At 38.7% G+C, this 25,361-nt stretch overlaps 1 protein-coding gene across 1 annotated transcript; it reads left to right on the top strand.

Moving 5' to 3' along the window:
- Nucleotides 1–2,788: 2,788 nt before the first annotated feature.
- Nucleotides 2,789–24,508, top strand: RCN1 (reticulocalbin 1). The gene is made up of 6 exons (XM_081317584.1): nucleotides 2,789–3,242; nucleotides 11,127–11,320; nucleotides 12,897–13,075; nucleotides 14,107–14,167; nucleotides 22,837–23,036; nucleotides 24,319–24,508. Exons 1-6 carry the CDS (start codon nucleotides 3,001–3,003, stop codon nucleotides 24,424–24,426), a joined length of 984 nt encoding a protein of 327 aa, XP_081173710.1. The 5' UTR covers nucleotides 2,789–3,000; the 3' UTR covers nucleotides 24,427–24,508.
- The last annotated feature ends 853 nt before the right edge of the window (nucleotides 24,509–25,361 follow it).

Raw genomic sequence — 25,361 nt, forward strand, 5'->3', positions numbered from 1 at the left:
TATCCGACTCACGGGCCGGCAGTTTGACACCCCTGTTCTATACCATATGATGGATGTATCTGCACTTGCAGAGTGATAGAAGATTTGGCTCACATACTATTTGATTGCTGTTTCTATAAGAGGGTGAGAGACAGGTACTTTGGTTCGTATATTAAACAAATGACCCATATTAAAATAACATACCTTATGTGCAGCCAGAATCTGAAAACAATATTTAACACGACATAATACTTGAGTAAAATGGTTCAGCTAAGATTGGCATATGTGGGACTGATTGGAGTAGATTGTAGGGGGCAATACTGAAATACAATTTTATCTTATTTTACTTATTTCTATATTAAATTATTGTATTTTACTCCAATTTCAAGGAATGTGGTGGCTCAGTGGGTTAGAATGCTGAGCCTGTCGATCAGAAGGTCGAATCCCGAGTGCCACGTAGCAGAGTGAGCACCTGCTACTCGTCCCAGCTTCTGCCAACCTAGCAGTTCGAAAGCACGTAAAAATGCAAGTAGAAAAATAGGGACTACTACGGTGGGAAGGTAACAGCGTTCCGTGTGCCTTTGGCGTCTAGTCATGCTGGCCACATGACCACGGAGACGTCCTCGGACAAGCGTTGGCTCTTCAGCTTTGAAACAGTGATGAGCACCGGCCCCTAGAGTCGGAAACGACTAGCACGCATGTGCGGGGGAAACTTTACCTTTACTCCAATTTCATTTTAAATTGTTTTAATAGGATTTTATTAATAATCTATGGTTGGAACTCTGTATTTTGATATGGCCTATAGGCTAATCAATAAACTAAACTAACTAACTAACCTCTGCTTTTTCTGCTTGGGTACCTAGTGACTATTATATTGACTAAATTGGAAAGTAAAACTTGCTAATTTATCATGAACTGGGGATATTTGGTTATAATTATGGTATTAAATTGTATCTTTGAAGTACTTTTCTTGTATATTTATCATACTTCTAGATTTAAACTATGAATGGATACAGTGTAGGCATATGGATGCTAGTTTTGAAAAGTCTAGTAGCAGAGGAATTCAATTACAAAAATACATACACAAAGAGTTTCTTGATTCTGTTACTTCCTGGGGAAAAGAACTGACATGACACAATAGTTCAGAATATGGAAAGGAATACATTAAGGATGCATAGTGCATGCCTATTTATTCAACTTAAATGCAGAATATCAAGAGAAATGTTGGACTACAGGAAACAAAACTTGGAATTAAAATTGCTGGAAGAAACACCAATTGGCTCTGATATGATGAAGTTTTCATTTTGATAGCTACAATTAGAATTGTAAAGAATCTCTTGTTGAAGGAGAAATTAAAGACTGCAAAAAACGTGTCTGCTGCTATGTTAAAAATCAGGGAGCCCCAGACACACACAGAGAGATTAAGTCAATGCCAGCCTAATGTGGTATCAGCACAGAAGTTGAAGCACTAACAGATGTTACCTTCATAAGCTCAAATGTCATGAAACAGAGATAGTGGTTACTTGAGAGAAAGACTGTAACAGATCTAGAGAAAACATTAATTTGTCACACTGACCATGACCATATATACTGCTGGAGCCATGTCTTTTTTCCATTTGTAACATAACTATCGAAGACACAATGAAGAAAAATGGATGCCTTTGCATTGAGACATTGAATAAAATGGTTGAGAATATTTATTTGAATTCATTAGCAGCCAACTCCCATGAACTCATTACCCACCAGAGGAAATCAGTCAATACTAGTTGAAGTTAACTCAGGAGTCACTGGAAAAGACTTTGGTGCTAATGCTTGGAATACTCACAAGTAGTTGAAAAGGTTCAGCAAAACCAAAATGGTTATGAGAGGGTCCTTGGTGCTTTCTGAGTTTGGTTGTTTTCTTGCAGACGTTTCATTACCCAAACTAGTAACATCATCAGGGCTAGTCCTGCCCAGGGGTGTCAAACTGCACGCAGAAGCCGTGCCCACCTCAGCTGTGGCAAGGGGAAAAAAGTCATGATATGCCGCCACATGTCACGTGGCAAGTTTGATACCCCTGTCCTAGCCTATCCTAGCACTGATGATGTTACCTAGTTTGGGTAATGAACCGTCTGCAAGAAATCAACCAAGCTTGGAGAGCAACAAGGAGCCTTCATTTAACCCTGAGCTGCAATTATTCTCCTTTATTGACAAGGTGGTTAGATATTATGTCTAATGATATAAGCATGAATTTACAAGAACAGTCTGGGTGAAACAATATCCATCAAGGCACAAACACTCAGTAGCGACCCAGAAATATACTTTCCCAGGTGAACATGGCTAGCATCAGGCCGCATAACTCTAGGCAGGGGTCTTCAAACTTGGCCCTTTTAGGACTTGTGGACTTCAACTCCCAGAATTCCTCAGCCAGGCACGCTGGCTAAGGAATTCTGGGAGTTGAAGTCCACAAGTCCTAAAAGGGCCAAGTTTGAAAACCCCTGCTCTAGAGCATTTCTTCCGGGAAAAGAAATATAACAATCCCCTTTCCCGCTGGAATCTTTTCTTCGTTCAGCCCGCCCTCCTCCAGTGAGTTTCGCAATTGGTCCTCCGGAGAAACTGAAGCCGCCTTGCAAACGTGGCGGTCGGGCGGCACCACCTTCAGCTAGACGTCTCCTCTTAGCCAATCGCGCGAGGCGTAGTATTCAACGGCGCGGGACTTCACCCGTTTTTGCAACCGCGTTGCTGGGTGGCTGGGAGGGGAATTCCAATGACCAGTCCAAATTAGGCCATCCATAGGCTTCTTTAAAGCGAGACTTTTGCAGCTGGACCAGTATTGCATAATGGGGGGCAGGAAAAACGGGACGGCCCCCCGTTGAGTCTTTATGAGCGCGTGGCGCGACAGAGGCGAGATCTGCTGGACTGGGAGGCAGCCCAAGCAAAGACACGTGTTAGATTCTACAAAGTAAAGAAGGTCCTCCCTCTTGGCGTGTATTGGAGACTCGTTTCTTTGGAGACAAACCTTCACTTGGGCCAGAAGAAGCCATGAGCCTGAGAAAAACGTCCAGCTCTCTCACGGTGGGGCTGATGCTAGTATTTTGCATCAACAGGTCCTTCGGCGTCCCCACTTTCAGAAAGGAGAGAGGCGTGCGTCCCGATCCCGAACTCGGCAACCGGCAACACGAAGATAACCAGAGCTTCCAGCATGACCACGAAGCCTTTCTGGGCAAAAAAGATGCCAAAACTTTCGATCAACTTAGCCCTCAGGAAAGCCAGGAACGGTTGGGGTAAGATCCTTATTTTACCAGTATGGCATAAAGGTCCCTTCGTGCCCAGGAGGCACGAAGACGTTGATGAGAAGGGAGATTTAGAGAGGATATTTGTTTTTTCTCCAAGTAGGGTACAGTGAAACGATAGTATTTTGCACGCCGACGGAGTTTAGCCACTCTGCTGTCAAAGTTAATAGTATTTTCCCTTTCCCGATAAACCCGCGGGAGCCAAAATTAGCTCTGCGAGGCGACGAAATTTCTTACTGTGATGCCTTGGTAACGTGGCGGGGAAGGGAAGTTCCCAACAAACGCCTTGAGTGAAAGATCAGTTTCATTCCTAGATCATACAGCATGGAATCTAGTTTTATGTGGCAGAGTCAAGTCCAAGATCAGCTTGTTGAAATGAAAAGGACTTTTGTTTGTTGTAGAAGAGGTTTTCTTTCTCTTTTTAAAAACTTTTAGACGGCAACTTCCTTAATTTGTTGCAGCAGAAACAAGAGTCTTTCATGGGTGAGAGATATACCCAGTGCATGGCAATTATATGTATCTAGTGTTGGCAGATACATAATTGTGGGGTGGGACCACAGACATTATAGTGCAAAGCCTATTTTTTGCAAAAAAATAAAAATAAAAAAAACTGTTGGGATTGGCTGAAAAGAGTACAAAAATAAAACTTGATCATTTGTGTCCACTTCCAGTTCATGTTGCTGCAGGCTGGATATGAATTAGGCAAGTCTGACTCTTAAGAAACCTAGCAACTAATAGAAATTGGTGGAAAAAGCAAAAGTAAAACTAACACCATAACAGAGCATGTGAACAGTTTGCTCACTGAAGGGTGTCACAGATGGGAAAAAGTCAAGCCCATGTTCACATGTATTCCATTTATTCCTCTTTTCTCCAAGAAACTTAGGTTTAGCCTTCCCATTTTATCTTAATGACAAATCAGCTGAGTGTTGAATAGAGAAAGCAGAGAGGTAAATTTGAGATTACCCTTTGATTTGATGTGGCTAAGCATGAACTAGAACAGGGGTGTCAAACTGCCGGCTCTCAGGTCGGATGCGTCATGCCGAAACCGCACCCATCCCACCTCCAGCAATGGGGAAAGTGTTACAATATGTCACGACACATCATGTGACGTTGCGAGTTGGGACCCCTGAACTAGAATATTCTCCAAATTTATACTTTTGTATAAATGAAGCAATATATCTCTTGCCTGGCCTAACTTTGTGATAAACTTGACTTTTCTATCTGAGACAGGCAGAGAGAATTGCTTTTTTTAGGCAAAATACAGTCTGTGATGGCTTCCCATATAACCTATTTTTCTTCCCCAGTTTTTTATCCTATCTAGCCTCCCCAGACGTGGAATGGGAAAAGCTCTTATATAGCCATTGTGGGGAGTGACAAATGTTAAAACATGTATTAATGTCATGCATATATTTGTCCTGGTGCAAATATATCTTTGTGGCATTTGCATGGAGAACATAATTGCATCGGTGATATTTGGGGATCTTTTCTATTGGCTGAGGAAACAGCTTTCAACAATTGAAGTAAATGAAAACTTTGCTTTGTGGGAGGGTTCTTCAAGGTGTGGTGTTGGTGAGCGGAGACAAGGTCTTTCCTTCCCAATGTTGTAACTCTTCTCTTGAAGAATTGTCACCCTTTATTCAAAATGGGTCTCACTGATGTCAATAGATCCCTTTTTAAAGTCTAATTTCTAAGATGTGGGAGAGGAGAAGAAGTGTGTGTAAAAAAATAGAAAAAAAGTGTGTGGGATAGGCCTGGCAGTTGTGTCAACACTGTGTTTTGGTGATGCCCACCTAGGATGTGCTCCAGGACAGTGTTGGTAGGGCTACCATATTTGATGGAGCCACTTTAGACTTCAACCCAAATAGTTTCTCCAGTAACTAGGTCCAGACTTTGATAATGTCATTGGATCTTTTGCCATCTAGTTATTGAGATGGGTCACAGGTAAAGGTGAATCAGCTGGTTTCTGTCTTTCCGCTTCAGTCTGAGATTCCTTCTATGCTTGGTGAATATTCTGCATTCAAAGCCTGCATATGGTATAGAGAAGCTGATATGACTTGCATCCCTGCTGGCTTGTACCTGGAGGCAGGTGAAGAAGACTTGGTCTTCTGTTGGGCTTCTGAGGGGCATTCTAAACTATGGATGCCTTTTTTGATGCAGAACAAAGTGACTTTATTCTGAGGTGGAAGTATGAGGTAGAAGTATTTTTATTTATTTATTTATTTTAATTTTATTAGATTTATATACCGCCCTTTCCCGAAGAACTCAGGGCGGTTTACAGGGTCTAGCTGCTAGCTTGAGGAGTAATACAGTAGCTGCTGGATACATTAGCAAAGCTGTTCTGCCTCCTACATTTGTATATTCAGGGGAGAAACTTGCTTTCCTCTCATCTCCTAGGCTTAAAGCTGGAATAAAACGTTGCTCTTCTCCTATCTCTGCTTATATTTGTGAGAGAAGCTATAGTAAGTATTCAGAGAGCCCTTATATAGTCCATCTTCTCTACCAGCCAAAGTTCTTCATCGTGGGAAGGATTTTACATCCATTCAGCCAACTCTAGAATTCCACTTTATATTGCTCTTTATTTCATTTAAGAACACTAACTGTATATATGAAGGTTTGCCATGCCATGGACAAATATCATGTTAACTGGTCCTTACAGTCTTGGAGAACATTGTTTTCCTTTGAAAGAGAGTTCACAAGCACTGGTCAATATATTGATTGACAATCTGTCTTCACTGGCTAACCATAATATTAGTTTTTGTAAGCTCCACTGAACATTAAATTTCTTCACAACATTTTAATAGGTTATTCTACTTGCATTTCATTTGCTTGAAACCAATAACGGTGGGGTTTTTTTTGCTCTTGCCAATTATTACTTCTTGTCCAGTCATAGAAATCTAGTTAGTCAAAGATTATCTAGTTAAATTTTTTGCTGTGACAAGTGCTGAATCCTTCTCAATGACAAGCCCACTTGCACATGTAAGTCACAACTAGGTTTTTGGGAGATGATTAGGCTGGAAAGTTTGCCCTGGCATTTAATGCTTACCTCTGTTTAGTGGATGGACCTTGATGCAATGGGCAAAATTCTTGTAATATTTGAATAATGGTAGAAATCATGGCAAATGATATAAATTGGTATAAATGAAGAATTTCTATCACTTATATAATGTAATATAATTGTCTTACTACAATTGTACTGACAAAGAAGAGCAATAGACACTTTCTACCACCAAGTGGTATTGCTAAGCACATTGATTTGTGCTTTAAATTGTAAGCCGCCCTGAGTCTTCGGAGAAGGGCGGGATATAAACGGGATTTTTTTAAAAAGTGGTCTGTTAAATTAGGATTTAATTTGTGTATAACTATACTTTGGGTCATGGGAACCTCCAGATGCAATCTAATCCAGATACAGATCTCTTTTCTGATGTATAACCTTCTGTGTATGGAGAAGGAGGTATTTTGGCATTTTATTGGCTTAGACAACACTCAACAAAACCTGACTAAGTACTTATATGTATGGTTGTATGAAAAAGGAATGTGATTGGTATTTTTAAAACATGCTAGAATCTAGATTATCAAACCCCTACAAATTCAATGGACAAATATCAGTTCAAATTTGCCAGATTTGACTCCCTTAGGGTTTATTTATTTATTTATTTATTTAATTGAATTTCTATACCTCCCTTCTCCCGAAGGACTCAGGGCGGTGTACAGGGCAATAAAAATACTACATACAAAAGTTAAAAGTAAGATTAAATTAATCTAGCCCTAACAATAAATAATTAAAAAATACCCCAAAACCTTAGACCAGGCCGGCTTGTTCAAATAAGTAAGTTAACGTGGCCTTTTACTTTGCTGTCATTCTGTTCTTTTCCCCGCCCCCTTTTTTTCCCACCCTCACTGTCTTAGGAGTGGCTTAAAATGCCACGTAGGTTTTCTTGGAGAAGGCAAAAGAGATTATTCCTAGAGAATGAGAATTTCTTGGATGCATCCCCAGTTCTGCTGCTGCTGCCTGATCAGACAAATAGTTGAAAGCAAATGTACAGTGAAATGGAGAGAAAGACCAAGACAGGAGATGGGTAGAGACAGGGATTGTGAAATGTCATTTGCTTATAATGCAACCCTTCCTCAGAAATAGGAAGTCAGTCACAATAGTGCAACATTTTAATAAAATGCAATCATAGCTTGTGGAAGTAAAAACAGCAAGGAAAAGATTTCTTGAAACAGCTAATAATGTTGATCTTAGATCAGATGGATAAGGCAGTGTGGGAGAGTGATTAAAGTTTTGGATTCATACTGGAAGCTTTCTCAATGTTTTTGGGCCAGTTCTTTTTTTCAGCCATTGTGCCTCACAGGTATTTGTGGTGGGGAACAATTGCAGGAGAGAGGGTTGACTGAGTTACTTGGCAATAAATTCACAGATTTTCTGGAGAAATATTTAAACTGAACAAGGGGACAGTAAGTTAACTGATACAGAATATTCCTGTCCCCGGCAATCTAAAATTATAGGGTTATCAGTGCATGTAACATAGATGTGTGTGTGGACAAGAGTATCAACCTAGCTGTCAAGCAAAATCAAGCTTTTAATAGCGACTGCCACACAAAGTGCACTAATCAAACAGATGGTAAGAAAATAAGGGAACTCAGGCATCACATAGGTTATGTAGAAAGTAAACACAGGGTTACTCATAAAGGACTCAAATGTCTATACACCAAGACACAGAACATGAGCAACAAACAGGGTAAATTAGAAATAAGGGCAGATAAATAAGGGCAAATATGATATTGTTGCCATTATGGAAACTTGGTGGGATGAAACCCACAAATGGAACACACAGCTAGAGGGATTTAAATTATTTAAAAGAAACAGACCAAATAAAAGAGGAGGAGTTGCTCTCTCTATAAGAAATAACTACATCTCTATAGAAATAGAGCACAACAATGATGAAAACTGTCTTGAATGCATTTGGGTCAATATAAAAGGGGGGAATGACATTGCCATAGGCCACCCAATCAAACAGAGGTAAATTTTTGCTAGTCAGTTAACTAAGATATGTAGGAAGCACATAACAATAATAATAGTGGACTTTAATTACCCTGATATCAACTGGAAGACAAACCCTGCACCAAATGGAAGATCAAATAGATTCCTGACAAACCTAGCAGACAACTTTGTCTCCCAAAAAGTAGAGAAGGGAACTAGGGGATCAGCCATATTGGACTTAATTCTCACTAACAGATGAAAGATGTTGAAACCACAGGAACCTTGGGGGGGAATAACCATGTAATATTGGAATTCAACATTATACAAGCACAAGCAATAGAACACAGTCAAACTAGAGTCTTGGACTTTAAGAGGGCTGATTTCAACAAACTTAGAGAGAGTTTGGGAAGGATTCCATGGATGAGAATTCTCAAAGGGAAAACAACTCAAGAAGCTTGGGAAATTTTGAAAAGTGAGATTATAAAAGCCCAGCCTATCACAGTACCAACGCAGAAGAAAAATAACAGCTCTCAAAAGAAACCAGCATGGCTGCATAAAGAACACTGATAAATTGAAAGACAAGTATAAAAAGTGGAGAGGCGCACATAACTAAGGCAGAATATCAACAAATAGGCCGAGTCTGCAAAGATGAAGTGAGGAAAGCTAAGGCTCAAAATGAACTAAGGCTTGCAACAAAAGTCAAAAATAACAAAAAAAAGCTGCTTTCAACATGTAAAAAACAAGAAAAAAGTTAAGGAAATGATTGGTCCATTAGTGGGTGAAAGTGGCAAGAAGGTGACAAGTAACAGGGAGAAATCAGAACTATTCAACTCGTTTTTTTGCATCCGTATTTGCACAAAGGGAAAAAACAGTCCAACCTATCAAAAACAGTACCATAAAAAACAGATTAGAAACACAATTTAAGATAGGCAAGAAAATGGTAAGTGAGCACCTGTCCACCCTAGATGAGTTCAGATCACCAGGACCAGATGGACTACATTTCAAGGTTCTGAAGGAACTGGCAGATGTGATCTCAGAACCACTGAACTACATCTTTCAAAGATCCTAGAGTACTGGGGAACTACCAGAGGACTGGAAAATAGCCGATGTAGTTCCCACCTTCGAAAAAGGAACAAAAATGGATCTAGGAAACTACAGACCTATCAGCCTGATCTCAATAACTGGGAAGATCTTGGAAAAGATAATCAACCAACAAATCAGCAAATACCTAAAGGCAAACAAAGTCATTACCAAAAGCCAACATGGGTTTGTCAGAAACAGATCATGCCAGACAAATCTTATTGCATTCTTTGACTAGGTGACAAAATTAGTGGATCAAAGGAATGCTGTAGATATAATTTACTTGGACTTAAGTAAGGCCTTTGATCAAGTAGACCACAACCTACTACTTGATAAGATAGAAAAATGTGGGTTAGACAGCATCACCACCAGAGGGATTTGTAGCTGGCTGACCGGCCGTACTCAGCATGTGGTCCTCAATGGAACTGCATCTACTTGGAGGGAAGCGTGTAGTGGGATGCCCCTGGGCTCTGTTCTGGGCCCAGTCCTCTTCAACAACTTCATCAATGTTTTGGATGATGGGATAGATGGGAAACTCATCAAATTTGCAGACAACACCAAGCTGGCAGGAATAGCCAACACTCCAGAAGATAGGTTTAAGATACAGAAGGGTCTTGACAGACTTGAACATTGGGTGCTATCTAACAAAATGAAATTCAAAGATGAAAAAAGTAAGGTTCTACATTTAGGCAAGAAAAACCAAATGTACAGGTACCTTGCTCAATAGTAGTAACTGTGAGAGGGATCTTGGAGTCCTGGTGGACAATCACTTATATATGAGCCAGGAGTGTGCTGAAGCTGCCAAAAAAGCCAAAACAGTGCTAGGCTGCATTAACAGAGGGAGAGAATCAAGATCGCGTGAAGTACTAATACCACTTTACAATGCCTTGGTAAGGCCACACCTGGAATACTGCACCCAGTTTTGGTCACCACGATGTAAAACAGATGTCAAGACTCTAGAAAGAGTACAGAGAAGAGCAACAAAGATGATTAGGGGACTGGAGGCTAACTCCTTTCCCCCAAGGCTTCACGTTTCTCTTATTCTCTTCCCCTTCTCTTTCCTGGTCAGGTTATTTCTCTCCCTTACCTTCCAAAACCTCATTTTATATCGTCTCCTCTCCCCCCCACTCCCCTTCCTCCTTTTCTCTTCGGTGTAGCTGCAGCTGACTCCTTTCCCCAAGATTGCGAGCTGCTTCCAGAAGCGCCAATCAGCTGGAGCCGCATGCCAATCACCTGGAGCGCCGCACCAATCCTGGGTGCTCAGCAGAATCCCAGCAACACGGCAGCTCCAGCTGACTTTCCCACAAGCCGGTGCTGCTTCAGCTCATTCCCCTGCTACACTTTTACACTTTTTTTTACACTTTTTTTTTCAGTGCTTTTCAACCCGTGGTACAACTACCACCTGTCAGGTGCTGAAGTACCACCAGTGGTATGCATATCACTGGTTGAAAAGCACTGATTTTACAGACTTGAAAATGACCGTATTGGAAAGGCTGTGATAAAGGATTGGATGGATTGTTCAAGTGTATTGTACTGTAAATCAGATACCAATTTGGATGTTTGTATATGATCGGGAAGACAGATATGCATGAAGAAATTGTTGGTGCAAACAGCAGAGATAATATGCATTATAACATCTTTAGGTAGGCATCACAGTGGTTCCCATTCAGAAGATTCATTTTAGGCAAATATAATTGTAGAAGGCACATGACAATTTGTAGAACAGTTACCTAGGATTATATGGATAGTAATGCAAATTCTGAAGAATATTTACTAAGATTCTAATTATCTGATTACTTTTCCCTTTACCCCAGCAAAATTGTTGATCGGATTGATGAAGACAAAGATGGTTTTATCACAACAGAAGAACTGAAAAATTGGATTAAAAGAGTACAGAAACGTTACACCTTTGAAAATGTGGCTGTTCTCTGGAAGGATTACGATGTCAATAAAGACAATAAAATTTCATGGGAAGAATACAAACAAGCATCCTATGGCTACTACTTAGGTAAGAAAATTCTAGGCATACAGTAATTCTGATTGATTTACCTTTATCAGCCATAACACTGAAACTAACTCAGATGCAACAGAACAAGAACGGATGGAGGATTAACCTAATAACTAGCTAGTGCTTAAAAATGCCTAAGAGTAATATAATTCCAATAGTCAATTATGTTCTAGGACTTTGGGAAAATATTGGAGAAAAAGCACAATCATCAGCAATTCTGAATTCTAGCATTTTTTCTAAAAAGGCTTATGGAACAATTTTGGGTATATTACCTTTTGGTTCTTTTCCAGAATAGTATGACTGGAAGTAAAGTATTTAGTAAAGTATTCTCTGGTAGGGAACAACAGCTTAGTTCAAACCTAGATCCTATCAAACCCATTTTGGCATTTTACATTTTTGATAAATTTTATACAAAATATATCTGAGAATACTTGAATGCCAAAGAACATCTTGAGATTTTGGTGCAGAAAGATTCCAAATCTCCCTGAAGTATCCTGCTTTAATTCAGAATATGTCCAAAACAATTGCAAAAACTTTCTCCATATGAAAAGCTTATATTAAATACCAGTTGAAATTAAGCCAAGGGCTACAGCCAGGCTGCAGGTTATTGATATTTGTCTTAGATGTATTGAAGATTAAATTGCAAGAAAGCAGAAACTCGTTTTTTTATAAATATAGGTAGACAAGATGCACAGGTCAGAAATGAATACAGAAAAGAAGAAATGCATTTGTCAATTTAATCTAAATGTAAATGAATCACTAAATGGGACTTCGGATGCAGTTTTGAGTTCCAGAGGACATGGGTACCATTAAAGAGGGTGGGAGTAACATTCTATATCCTTTGCTTCTGACTACATGTGCTTATTCAAGCATATCAGTCTTCTGGCCAACTTGACTCAGTGCACATTGTTATAAACAAGTAAAGATTTCTATGTATAAGGTGTACATGTCAACACAAATACTTTTGAGTGTAAAAGAAAAGGGACTGCTTGGGCTATTTTCATAATACCATTGTTTTGAGGACTAAAATGGTAATTAAGTCCTCTTAAAATACCTTCCTTCTGTTTAAAGCACATAGAAGTAGCAGCTGCTGCAACACTGATAATATATATAAGGATGGGAAAGGGATGCAGCTATGTAGCTTTGTCAAAACATCTCTCTAGTAAATACAAAATGCTGTAGTTTTTATTGCAGGCTAAGGAAATATTACAATTTTTATTTGAAAAATATGGAACTATATATGTGTGTACAGTATGTACCACACTAGGTTCAAAGATCTAGTGCAGTGGTAGACAACCTTGGCTCTTTTATGACTTGTGGACTTCAACTCCCAGAATTCCTGAGCCAACATGGAATTCTGGCTGGCTCAGGAATTCTGGGAGCTGAAGTCCACGAATCATAAAAGAGCCAAGGTTGCCTACCCTGGATCTAGTGGAAGAATTCCCATAGACAGAATACTATACTGAATGTATAGAGATTTAAAAATTTAGATTCTTGCATATCATTCCTAGGTGACAAAAATTATTCCTGCAATTTTAGGTTGATTCATCTTATTCTAATAACTCCTTTTCTCTAGAGCATCCTGGAGAGTTCCAGGATGCCACAGAGCAACACAGTTTTAAGAAAATGCTATCCAGAGATGAAAGAAGATTCAAACAAGCTGATCTGGATGGTGATTCAGAAGCAACTCGTGAGGAATTCACCGCTTTCCTTCACCCAGAGGAGTTTGAGCATATGAAAGAAATTGTTGTTCTAGTAAGTTCTGGCATAGTCACCTTTATTACTTTACTCAAGATTTAAATCATAACATTTTTTCAAGCCTTCACAGACCCCTGTGATGATAACATGGCCTGCAGGGGTCTGCGGACCACAGGTGGGGAACCTCTGAAATAAACTGTTCCAGCGTGTGATGTCAGGCCAGGCGTAGTCTGCCATTGGCCTAATTAAGTGATGTCAAGACCAACTTTTTCCAGCCTGATGTCATCCAAGTATTGACCATAGCTTCCAAAATTTCCTCTTTCTTTCTTTCTTTCTTTCTTTCTTTCTTTCTTTCTTTCTTTCTTTCTTTCTTTCTTTCTTTCTTTCTTTCTTTCTTTCTTTCTTTCTTTCTTTCTTTCTTTCTTTCTTTCTTTCTTTCTTTCTTTCTTTCTTTCTTTCTTTCTTTCTTTCTTTCTTTCTTTCTTTCACAGATTTGCCCTTAAGCTCTTTTTGCAGTATGTACTGAACCGCAGGCCTACTGCTCTTTCTGAGCCTTAGAAAATGTGTTTGCTATTCCTAACCTGGAAGGTTGCAATAGTATTAGTCACATTGATTTATTAATGACCTGATATTTAATTTACTAAGCAGCCTTTGAAAGTATATACTGCATTTTCATTTATATGATATCTCTAGATAAATATTACAGAAGGCCCTGTAGCCAATTCCTGTACATAAAGAAGATTCCAAGGTAAAACATACTGTGCATTTATGTTCAGGAAAAGTATTTAGATAATTTTAAATTATGTTTATTGTATGTTTTATTCTAAAAAAGGCTCTATTGCTCTGGGTGTAAACAACCTTTCCCAGACTGTTCCTTTCCAAATATTTTAGATGCCAACTCTCATAATTCCTAGCAAGCACTTAATAGGCCAGGCTGGCTGAAGTTTATGGAAGTCCAAGACCACTGGAGGGCTTCACATTGGGAGATGCTGATGTAAAAGGACAGCTGAAAATGAAAGATTTATAAGCAGTTTGCAGAAAATCCCAGGCATCTTTGAATTGACAACTTTTTCCCCTTATTGTGACAGGAAACACTGGAGGACCTAGACAAAAATGAAGATGGTTTTGTGGATCAGGATGAATTCATTGGTATGCTATGGCATGGAGAATTCTACTGTTGGTTATAAATATGATTTCTTTTTGTATAAATTTATGATTTTTACTGAAACTTTTAAAGTGAAATCTAATATAATGTAAGGAAGAAAAAAAGAAAAAGCAAGTTCAAGAAAAGAGAAAATTTGAATAAAAATAGAAAGAAGAAAAAATATATGAAGAATCATATTCCTTTCTGTAATCTATCCTCTTTAATCTTCAAAACCATAAATCACAAGTTCATAATGTCCGTAAGATACTTCTACTCACCAATAATTGCAGATATTGTTTTTTTTCCTCTAATCAAAGAAACCAATTTATTCATTTCAGCAATATATGTGAACTTCACCAATCTTTCCATCTTGGTGCATATATTAATCTCATCACACTAATAATAAATTGACATAATCTCCCATGACATTTTTTTAACTCTTCTCCCATTAGTTCTAAGTTCTGACTTAAATTGAATACCAGTCTTTAACATCCTCTGTATCAAAGTTTGTATTTGAATTCATTTTTTTTAGCTTTTATTCATGTCCACCAAACATGATAAAATGTCCCTTCGTGTTTACATTTCCAACATACATTTGAAGCACTATTATATATTCTAGATCAGACCTGTCAAACTCGCGACATCACGTTTTCCCCATTGCCGGCAATGGGGTAGGCGCGGTTTCCTTGTGATGCGTACGGCCTTTGGGCCGGCAGTTTGACACCCTTGTTCTAGATTATTTCTCTGGTGTCATGTACCAATGATACTTTGTTTAATACAAATTCTCTTTTAGATCAAAACACAGTATAAATTTCAACTTTTAACCATTTATTTTCCCATTGATTCATCTTATAACCAAAAGTTTTATCATACATTCTTTAATCTGTTTTTGTATGTTTCTAATTTCAACAAAAGATTATATATTTTAGGAATTATATGTTTATTATCAGTTCGCAAATATATTTCAAATTCTATCTTCTAGCTCCATACTATAAGACGTTTTATCCATTTTACATCTTTCAGATAACTATAAATGGGAAAACCATTGACAACTATATCCTTCTGCTTTTCATTGCTCTTGATTTAATTTTAAATTTGCCTTGGTAGTTTTCCAATGAGTTCCAGTATGCCAACTACTTTTTTTTTGCCTGCCTATTCTTCTCCCTTAACTTAAACTTTTGCTTTAAATCTTAACGCCTATAATTTTCTAATCTTGTCTTACGACTTTTATTCAATACCTCAAGAACCATAATGAGCAAAAATAGAGACAGTGGATATTCTTGCCTTGTCCCTTTTTGAATCACAAGATTTTGTTATTCTCCATTAACAATTATTTGTGCTTTCTGAGAAATACAAGTCAATCTTAAATGTTTAATAAAATTATCTCCAAGCTTCATATGTTCCAGAACTGTAAACAAACAATTCAAATTATCAAAGGCTTTCTCTGGATTTGGAATATCAGTGCAGCTTGCTTTTCATTATGTTGCTTCAAAGTAGTTCAGAATATTCAAAACATTTCTAATATTATCTTGTAGTTGTCTTTTAGGTGTAAATCCATATTAATCTTCATAAAAAGATCCTTAAAATAATTATGATTTCTTACAGCCAGTTTGGGTAGTCTTCTCCCAAGTTAGACACTGCACATAGATTTCTAGTGAGGCTGCACGTTCTGGCTGTAAGTATTGGGTATCAGTCATGTTCTTTCTTAGAATCTACCTGAAATCTACAGTAGATGCAAGCCTAATACTTGTATAGAATTTTCGTGGATAAAAACCCCAAACCATATTTAATATTCATAGAAAGTGGAAATCAGCTAGAGAGCTCAAGTGTCTTTGCTGATTGTGCTGATTTGTTCAGTTCAGAAGTACGATAAAACACACTTGATAGGAAAGGCATCATGTGACTTTTGACTTCCTATTATCTACCAGTTTAGGGAAAAGATTGTTACCATCTCCTTACTTGTTAGATAACTCAGAAATATAGGAAAAGTACAGGTAGTTTCGACTCATGACCATTTGTTTAATGGCAGTTCAGCGTTACTACAGGCTCAGAAAAAGTGACTTAATGACCATCCTTAAAATTACGTTTACTATTATTGCAATGGCTTGCAGTCAAATGATCGTGATTTGTTACCTTCTCAGTTGGCTTCCGACAAGCAAAGTCGATTGGGAAAGCCAGATTCATTAATAACAGTGTGATTCACTTTTTTCTTGTTTTTTGTATGTTGAAAAAAACTTTTTATTATTATTTTTGACATTTGTTGCACATCTTAGTTCATTCTGAACCTTAGCCTTCCTAACTCATTTTTCCAAGTGTTGTTTGATTTCCGAAGCTTCCTGCTTTTTCAAAGCAACATTGGCTCATCTTTGGAGTGTTTCTTCGCTCAATGCGAAGAAATGAAAAGGAAAGTTAATGAAGAGGTACCTCCTGTAAACTGATATATTTAAAGCCTCACTATAGACCACCAAGTATCACATAGCTGACTGTTGTTTCTCTGAAATTCCTGGTGCTTTCTATTCCTTTAGCTTGTTCGATTCTGATGTTATGCACAGAGACTCTGGCTGGCAGAAAGAAAATGCAGAGTTGCTCTAGGGCTAGGCTGTTTTTCTAGTCAGACTTCTACAGGTAGCATAGAAGAGAGTGGTTGGATTGTAACAGGAAAGTGTGACTCTTCCAACTTCTCTAGTCTTAGAAGATATTCAGTAGGTAAGAAAAGGGATCAGCATTCTCCTATTTTATTAAAAAAAGTTGTTTTCCATCAGACAAAAGTTGCAAGAAGATAAAGCAATACCAAAGCTTGTAAATAAGCCTACAGAGGTAGACAGGTTTATTAGCATAAACCAAAGTAGAAATATAAACAGATAGTTTTGAAGAAGTGGTGAGAACAGAGAATAGAATCTTTTAATATTTGGGAAGCAGCAGTATGTGGTGGGAAAACAGAACAGGGCAGCCACGATAGCACATTCACAACTCTACTTGTTTTATATGTACAGCACACATAAAGTGGGCAGTACAGATAGACCTCAAGTTACGACCACAATTGAGCCTAACATTTCTGTTGCTAAGTGAAGCATTTGTTAAGTTTTGCCCGTTTTATGACCTTTCTTGCCACAGTTGTTAAGTGAATCATTGCAGCTGTTAAGTTAGTAACAGGGTTGTTAAGTGAATCTGGCTTCCCCATTAACTTTGCCCGTCAGAAGATTGCAAAAGGTGATAAGACAACCCCACAGTTACTGCAACCGTCATAAATACAAGTCAGTTGCCAAGTGTCTGAATTTTGATCATGTGACCATGGGGATGCCACAATGGTTGTAAGTGTGAAAAACGGCTGCAAGTAACTTTTTTTCAGTGCCATTGTAACTTTGAACAGTCATTAAATGAACTGTTGTAAGTTGAGGACTACCTTGTATTGTAATCCCAGTTGCAGCCACAATCTTGGATTTTTGTTTTTACTATGCTTTGCAGATGACCTTGGGAAGTAGGAGGTGTCTTCCGTAAAAATGATGTATGCAATGATGCGACTGTTAATTGGGGAATAATTGGACATAGGCTTCCCTTCTTTCAGTGTGCAGAGAATATAATATGTAAATATAGGCAATTCTCATTATTCACCCTTTGTCAGATATGAAAAAGTTAGGAGGAAAGGAGTTGCCTCTATTTCCATGTTTTTTGGATAATGGAATACATCTTTTTTTAAAAAATGAAGTAAAAAAAATGAAATAAAAATTTCCTTTAGAGAGTTCAAGATTGATAGCCACATATCCACTACCAACAACATGGAAGTGCTTTTCCATTGTCTTCCTCTGGAATCTTTTTTGAAATCTCAGTCTAGCTTATAGTCTTATGGAATTTCTTGTTGATCTTCCATCCAAGTACTATTAAGAAGTGCCACCTGCACTTCACCATAGTATCATTCAGTTAACCATTACATGCACGTCAACAAAACTTTCAAGCCCCATCATTTTTTTAATTAATTCTCCCCCTTAACTTTATTAATTTATTAGACCATTGAATACAAATACAAGCCATTTACATCAGCAGCATGTAAATAAAAAGAACCAATTTCATCAATGGATAAAAGCTGTTCTTACTTTTAATAGAATGATGGTTTTAATTGTGGATGTTCTGTCTTAGGTCTTTGGCTAAGGCATTTATTCTCATTTGGTAGGATGCCTAGCCAATATTGTGAAAGAAGTTCCCAAATGATATGGTGAGATTATTAGGGTGTGATTATAATTTAAAAAGTTATTCCCCAGGCTTTTCAGATGTCTTCATTAAGTGAATTTATCTAACAATCCAAGAACTATTTTTATTTTCTAGTATACTGTGCAGAAGAAATTATCTCTAAACAAATGCATTTAAAATTATATATTAAATGACACTTTTCTTTTATCAGCTTGGCCTCTTGCAAATTATCTTATGACTTAAATAAAGATGAAGCCCACTTTTTTGTTAGCTGTAGATTTAATTATAGATCAGAGCAGCAAAGAGCAAATAAGGAGAAACATGACTTACAGAAAGTGTGAAATATTTAAGCATGTACATGGATTTCTGGGTTGTCCTTCAAGGAGCAACTACATTATCAATTCAAGAGCAGAAAAATGCTGCACGATTATCAAAGGAGTGTGAAGCTACCATGCAAATTATATAAGAGTATATGCAAAGCAGAATCTGAGAATCATTACATTGAAGTCTCTTCCCCCTCCCCACCCCATCCCTCCTATCTGATGCCAGCAGAAGTTCACATCTATTCTTGAATTTTTAATGGGCTATAAAACAAATTTTCTCCAATCTTAGGAGCTGAATCCAATTTCTGCAAACTATAGTCAGTATATTAATGAAGATGTAGCACTAAACCATGAGAAAAGGAAATGATGAAAAATAATGTTGGGAGATGTAATTGCAACCAATGCCTTTACCACTGGTTGCCTATATAGGTCTTCAGTTCATATTATTTTCTAACCTAGTGTTCTCTTCTTGATTAATGTTGGTTTCTATGAGTTTTACTGTCCCAAGATCAGGTTGATTGGTCTTTTTCTTTTGCAGAAAATGTTTCCCCCCTTATGAATAAACATATTATTAAAAGTTTGGGTTCAATAGGTCCTGTGATATAGGGAAGGAAAAGAAGGGGATCATTAAAAAAACACCCTGAAATTGTTGTTGTTGTTAGTTGCGAAGTCGTGTCTGACCCATCGCGACCCTATGGACAATGTTCCTCCAGGCCTTCCTGTCCTCTACCATCTTCTGGAGTCCATTTAAGCTCACGCCTACTGCTTCAATAACTCCATCCAGCCACCTCATTCTCTGTCGTCCCCTTCTTCTCTTGCCCTCAATCTTTCCCAGCATTAGGCTATTCTCCAGTGAGTCCTTCCTTCTCATTAGGTGGCCAAAGTATTTGAGTTTTAGCTTCAGGATCTGGCCTTCTAAAGAGCAGTCAGGGTTGATCTCCTCTAGGACTGACCGGTTTGATCGCCTTGCAGTCCAAGGAACTCGCAGGAGTCTTCTCCAGCACCATAGTTCAAAGGCTTCAATTCTTTGGCGCTCAGCCTTTCTTATGGTCCAGCTTTCACTGCCATACATTGCAACTGGGAAGACCATAGCCTTGACTATACGCACTTTTGTTGACAGGGTGGTGTCTCTGCTTTTTAGTGTGCTGTCTAGATTTGCCATGGCTTTCCTCCCAAGGAGCAAGCGTCTTTTAATTTCTTGGCTACAGTCCCCATCTGCAGTGATCTTGGAGCCCAGGAAAATAAAATCTGTCACTACCTCCATTTCTTCCCCATCTATTTGCCAGGAATTGAGACGGCCGGATGCCATGATCTTGGTTTTCTTAATGTTTAGTTTCAACCCAAGTTTTGCACTCTCCTTCTTCACCCGCAAAAAGAGGCTCTTTAGTTCTTCTTCACTTTCTGCCATTAGAGTGGTATCATCTGCATATCTTAGGTTGTTGATGTTTCTTCCGGCAATCTTAATTCCAACTTTTGATTCATCTAGCCCTGCCTTTCTCATGATGTGCGCTGCATATAAGTTAAATAGGCAAGGCGACAGTATACAGCCTTGCCGGACTCCTTTCCCAATTTTGAACCAATCAGTGGTTCCGTGTCCAGTTCTCACTGTTGCTTCTTGGCCCGCATATAGATTTCTCAAGAGACAAATAAGATGGTCTGGTATGCCCATCTCTTTAAGGACTTGCCAGAGTTTGTTATGATCCACACAATCAAAGGCTTTAGCATAGTCAATGAAGCAGAAGTAGATGTTTTTCTGGAACTCTCTAGCTTTCTCCATGATCCAGCGTATGTTAGCAATTTGATCTCTAGTTCCTCTGCCTCTTCGAAATCCTGCCTGTACTTCTGGTAGTTCTCGATCCACATATTGCTGGAGTCTAGCTTGTAGAATTTTAAGCATAACTTTACTAGCATGAGAAATGAGTGCAATGGTGCGATAGTTTGAACATTCTTTGGCACTGCCTTTCTTTGGAACTGGAATGTAAACTGATCTTTTCCAATCCTGTGGCCACTGTTGAGTTTTCCAAATTTGCTGGCAAATTGAGTGTAGCACTTTTACTGCATCATCTTTTAAGATTTTGAATAGCTCAGCTGGAATACTGTCACCTCCACTAGCTTTGTTGTTGCTCAGCTTTTCTAAGGCCCACTTCACTTCACATTCTAGGATGTCTGGCTCGAGGTCAGTGACCACCTCATTGTGATTATCAGGGACGTTAAGCTCATTCTTGTATAGTTCTTCTGTGTAATTTTGCCACCTCTTCTTAATCTCTTCTGCCTCTGTTAGGTCCCTGCCATTTTGGTCCTTTATCATGCCCATTTTTGCATTAAACGTTCCTTTCATCTCTCCAATTTTCTTGAAAAGATCTCTGGTCCTCCCTAGTCTATTGTTTTCTTCTATTTCTTTGCATTGTTCATTTAAGAAGGCATTCTTATCTCTTCTAGCTATTCTTTGGAATTCTGCATTTAATTGGGCATATCTTTCTTTTTCTCCCTTGCCTTTTGCTTCCCTCCTTTCCTCAGCTATTTGTAAAGCTTCCTCAGACAGCCATTTTGCTTTCTTGCATTTCTTTTTTTTTTGGGATGGTTTTGGTTGCTACCTGTTGTACAATGTTGCGAACCTCTGTCCATAGTTCTTCAGGCACTCTGTCTATCAGATCTAATTCCTTAAATCTATTTGTCACCTCTACTGTATATTCAACAGGGATATGATTTAATTCATACCTGACTGGCCTAGCGCTTTTCCCTACTTTCTTTAATTTAAGCCTAAACTTTGCAACAAGAAGCTCATGGTCTGAGCCACAGTCAGCTCCTGGTCTTGTTTTTACTGACTGTATAGAGCTTCTCCATCTTTGGCTGCAGAGCATATAGTCAATCTGATTTCTGTGTTGACCGTCTGGTGATGTCCATGTGTAAAGCCGTCTCTTGGGTTGTTGGAAAAGAGTGTTTGCTATGACCATCGTATTCTCTTGACAAAATTCTATCAGCCTGTGCCCTGCTTCATTTTGTACTCCAAGGCCAAACTTGCCTGTTATTCCAGTTATCTTTTGGCTTCCTACTTTAGCATTCCAATCCCCCATGATGATAAAGACATCATTTCTGGGTGTTAGTTCTATAAGGTGCTGTAGGGCTTCATAGAACCGGTCAATTTCATCCTCTTCAGCACCGGTGGTTGGGGCATAGACTTGGACTACTGTGATATTGAATGGTTTGCCTTGGATTCGAACTGAGATCATTCTGTCATTTTGAGGATTGTATCCCAGTATTGCTTTTCCTATTTTTTTATTGACTATGAAGGCTACTCCATTTCTTCTGAGGGATTCTTGCCCGCAGTAGTATACCTGATGGTCATCTGAATTAAATTCACCCATTCCTGTCCATTTTAGTTCGCTGATACCTAAGATGTCAATGTTTAGTCTTGTCATCTCTTGTTTGACTACGTCCAGCTTTCCTTGATTCATGGATCTTACATTCCAGGTTCCTATGGAGAAAAAATCTTTACAGCATCGGACTTTCCTTTCACCACCAGACATATCCACAGCTGAGCGTCCTTTCGGCTTTGGCCCAGTCGCTTCATTCTTTCTGGCGCTACTAGTACTAGCCCTCTGCTCTTCCCCAGTAGCATATTGGACGCCTTCCGACCTGAGGGGCTCATCTTCCAGCGTCATATCGTTTTGCCTTTTGGTACTGTCCATAGGGTTTTCATGGCAAAGATACTGGAGTGGGTTGCCATTTCCTTCTCCAGTGGATCACGTTTTGTCAGAACTCTCTGCTATGACCTGTCCGTCTTGGGTGGCCCTGCACGGCATAGCTCATAGCTTCATTGAATTACGCAAGCCCCTTCGCCACGACAAGGCAGTAATCCATGAAGGGGTCCCTGAAATTACCTTTAGCCTAACAAATATCTCATAGTCTTGTATATCTATTTAATTTTAATCATTGGGTACCTGTTTATATAAGCTTCATTGGAAGTTTATTGCCATGATTTATGTGGTTTATTGGTTGGATTTTCATACTGATATTTTCAGTGACTATAATGCATTTGCTTTTGTATAATCATCAATTATTGGGAAATATGCCTGTATAGAAATACAGTAAATAAATAAAGGGAGGATACTTTTTTTTTCTCTAGTACAGAATCTGAGTTTTCACATACTATTTCTTATTTCCAGCCGACATGTTTGCACAAGAAGATGGGGAACCTGAACCAGACTGGGTGGCAAAGGAACGTGAACAATTTGCAGATTTTCGAGATCTAAATAAGGATGGGAAGCTGGATAAAGAGGAGATTCAACACTGGATTCTTCCAAAAGATTATGATCATGCACAAGCCGAAGCAAGGCATTTAGTTTATGAATCGGATGTAGATAAGGTATTTAGGGTTTTGTTTCCCTGCCCCCACAGGTGTCATGTTAGCGTATTGGTTTGATTCAGCTTTGCCCAACCAGATCTTTAATAATTCTGGTAAGGTGTTTATTTTAAAAAAATGCATCGTTTGAATGAGTACCTTATTGTCATTAGCTAATCTTTCAGAAAATGCTTGAAAAAAAGTATGACGAGAAAAAAAAAGTTTACAGCTGTGAATCTAATGTGGATTTTTGACATTTATTCTAATCCAAAGATTGATGTGTCCTCTTGTATGCATACTATTCTATACAGCAGACATGTCAAACACAAGGCCCGGGGGCCAGATGCAGCCCGCGAAGCCATCCTGGAAACAGTGAGGGAACGGCCCCCAGTGCCTTGGCCCTGGCCCTGGCCCAGAGACCCTCCTTCTGCCAGAGACCCTCAGATCTGTCCCACTCCTGCCCAGGCCCCCATAGGCACCCTTGATGTGAACGATGTAGAGCTGGCCATGCCCACCCAATAGGCCATACAAACTCTAGCCACGCCCACCCAGTAGGCCACGTCCACCCTGGCCACACCCACCCAGCCCCCTGAGGGCAACCGCAATGCTGATGCGGCCCTCAATGAAATTGAGTTTGACACCCCTGCTATACAGTAAAATCACAGTTCAGAATAGCGGAAGCACCTGAGTGTGCATTTATGATGAAGTCTGCAGATAAGATTCCACTGAATATTTGAAGTCTACAAATGGTCAACTGGACGCAGCTCATCTTCAGCTGCTCCCATGCTCTTCCAGAACATCACTATTTGTCCTTCTCTTATTACGGCATGGAGATTCCTATGGTCCCCTTGAGCAGGATAGGATTTTTTGCCAGCAGAATGTACCTCTACCTCAAATATAGCTTCGGATACAAGTTAAAAAATACAAGTGTTTTCTGAAGTTCTTTGAATCAAGGAAGCAAAATTTAGATTATTTTTTCACACCAATAATTTATTTTCCCAATTGTTTTGCTGCTTTTGCAAACAAATGTCTACTGATACCTCCTTTTGTACATTGTTCTTTTTATTTGGCCTAAAGCCTGGATGCTCACATATGGGCTTTGTAAATAAAGGGATATATAGAGAGGCATGAATAAATACCAATCCAAGTTCTTATACCAGAGTCTGGATTTTTAAAACAAAGAGGCAAAATTGACTAGAATGGAACATAGCTGTGTGTATATTGTTTTTAGATGTACATTAAAACTATGTAATTAGAGTTGGTTATTTGTAGCTATTTTTCTAACCAGCTTTTTTTTTCCTTGCAGGATCAAAAGTTAACCAAACAAGAGATTCTAGATAATTGGAACATGTTTGTTGGAAGTCAGGCTACAAATTATGGAGAAGACCTCACAAAGAATCATGATGAGCTATAATGTTTTTTGAATATATCAGAGACTTATGTCTGAATTGCCTGTAGAAGACCAGAATAAAACAGTGGTCATTATGGCAGATTAATTTTGCACCAGTTATATACTGTACTTTCTAACAAAAAGCAATTCTGTTAATACCGTTGAATGCCACAGATGTCACTTCTTCTAAATGCGTATTTTAATGAATCCATTGTAATTTAGGGAGTGCACTTTCCATTTGTAGCTTGACATATTTTCACTTCAATCCTAAATATATAAACTTGGATTTATCACTAAAATCAGTGAGATTTAGCTAGTGAAACAGAGTAAGATAACCAGCCTCCCATCTTACTACTTAACATGTAGTACATCATACTGTGTGGAGGGTTGAATAATTCAGTGCTCTTTCACGGTATAGCCAAACCCCATATTTCAAAGAACATGGAGTCTACCAAATGTATTGGGGTACAACTCATCGCCAATCCACATGACTAACGGTAGATGAAAAGCTTGGCTTTCATCCCTGCCATGTAGGGATTTCTTTCATGTCAGAATGTTTCAAATGTTTTATCTCATGTATAATGAAGTGGTAGAAGCATCATATAAGGCTATGTCACATGAAATATGCTATCATCAGAACGCATTGCTCAGGATTTCAGCGATAGGTCTCTACTGAGAACCAAGATCTCATTGCAGAAGGTTACACAACTCATAATGCCTTTGACAGAGAAATGATTGTCATTTCTGAGGGTTATTGCAAAGGGACCATCACATAGAATTCATTCCCTTCTGGACTGATGAGAATGTCTGGATGGGGATGTATATTTTTTATACAAAAAGCTCCAGTATTTTCATAATGAAGAAAATATATATGTTACATAGTTACATACACAGGGAAGGAGAATTTGTACACATCCCCTTTGAGTATTTGCTATTGAAGAAAACTTGAGCAAAGGCCG

The sequence above is a fragment of the Vipera berus genome, assembly GCF_964194415.1.
Source record: "Vipera berus genome assembly, chromosome: 1".
NCBI lineage: Eukaryota > Metazoa > Chordata > Lepidosauria > Squamata > Viperidae > Vipera > Vipera berus.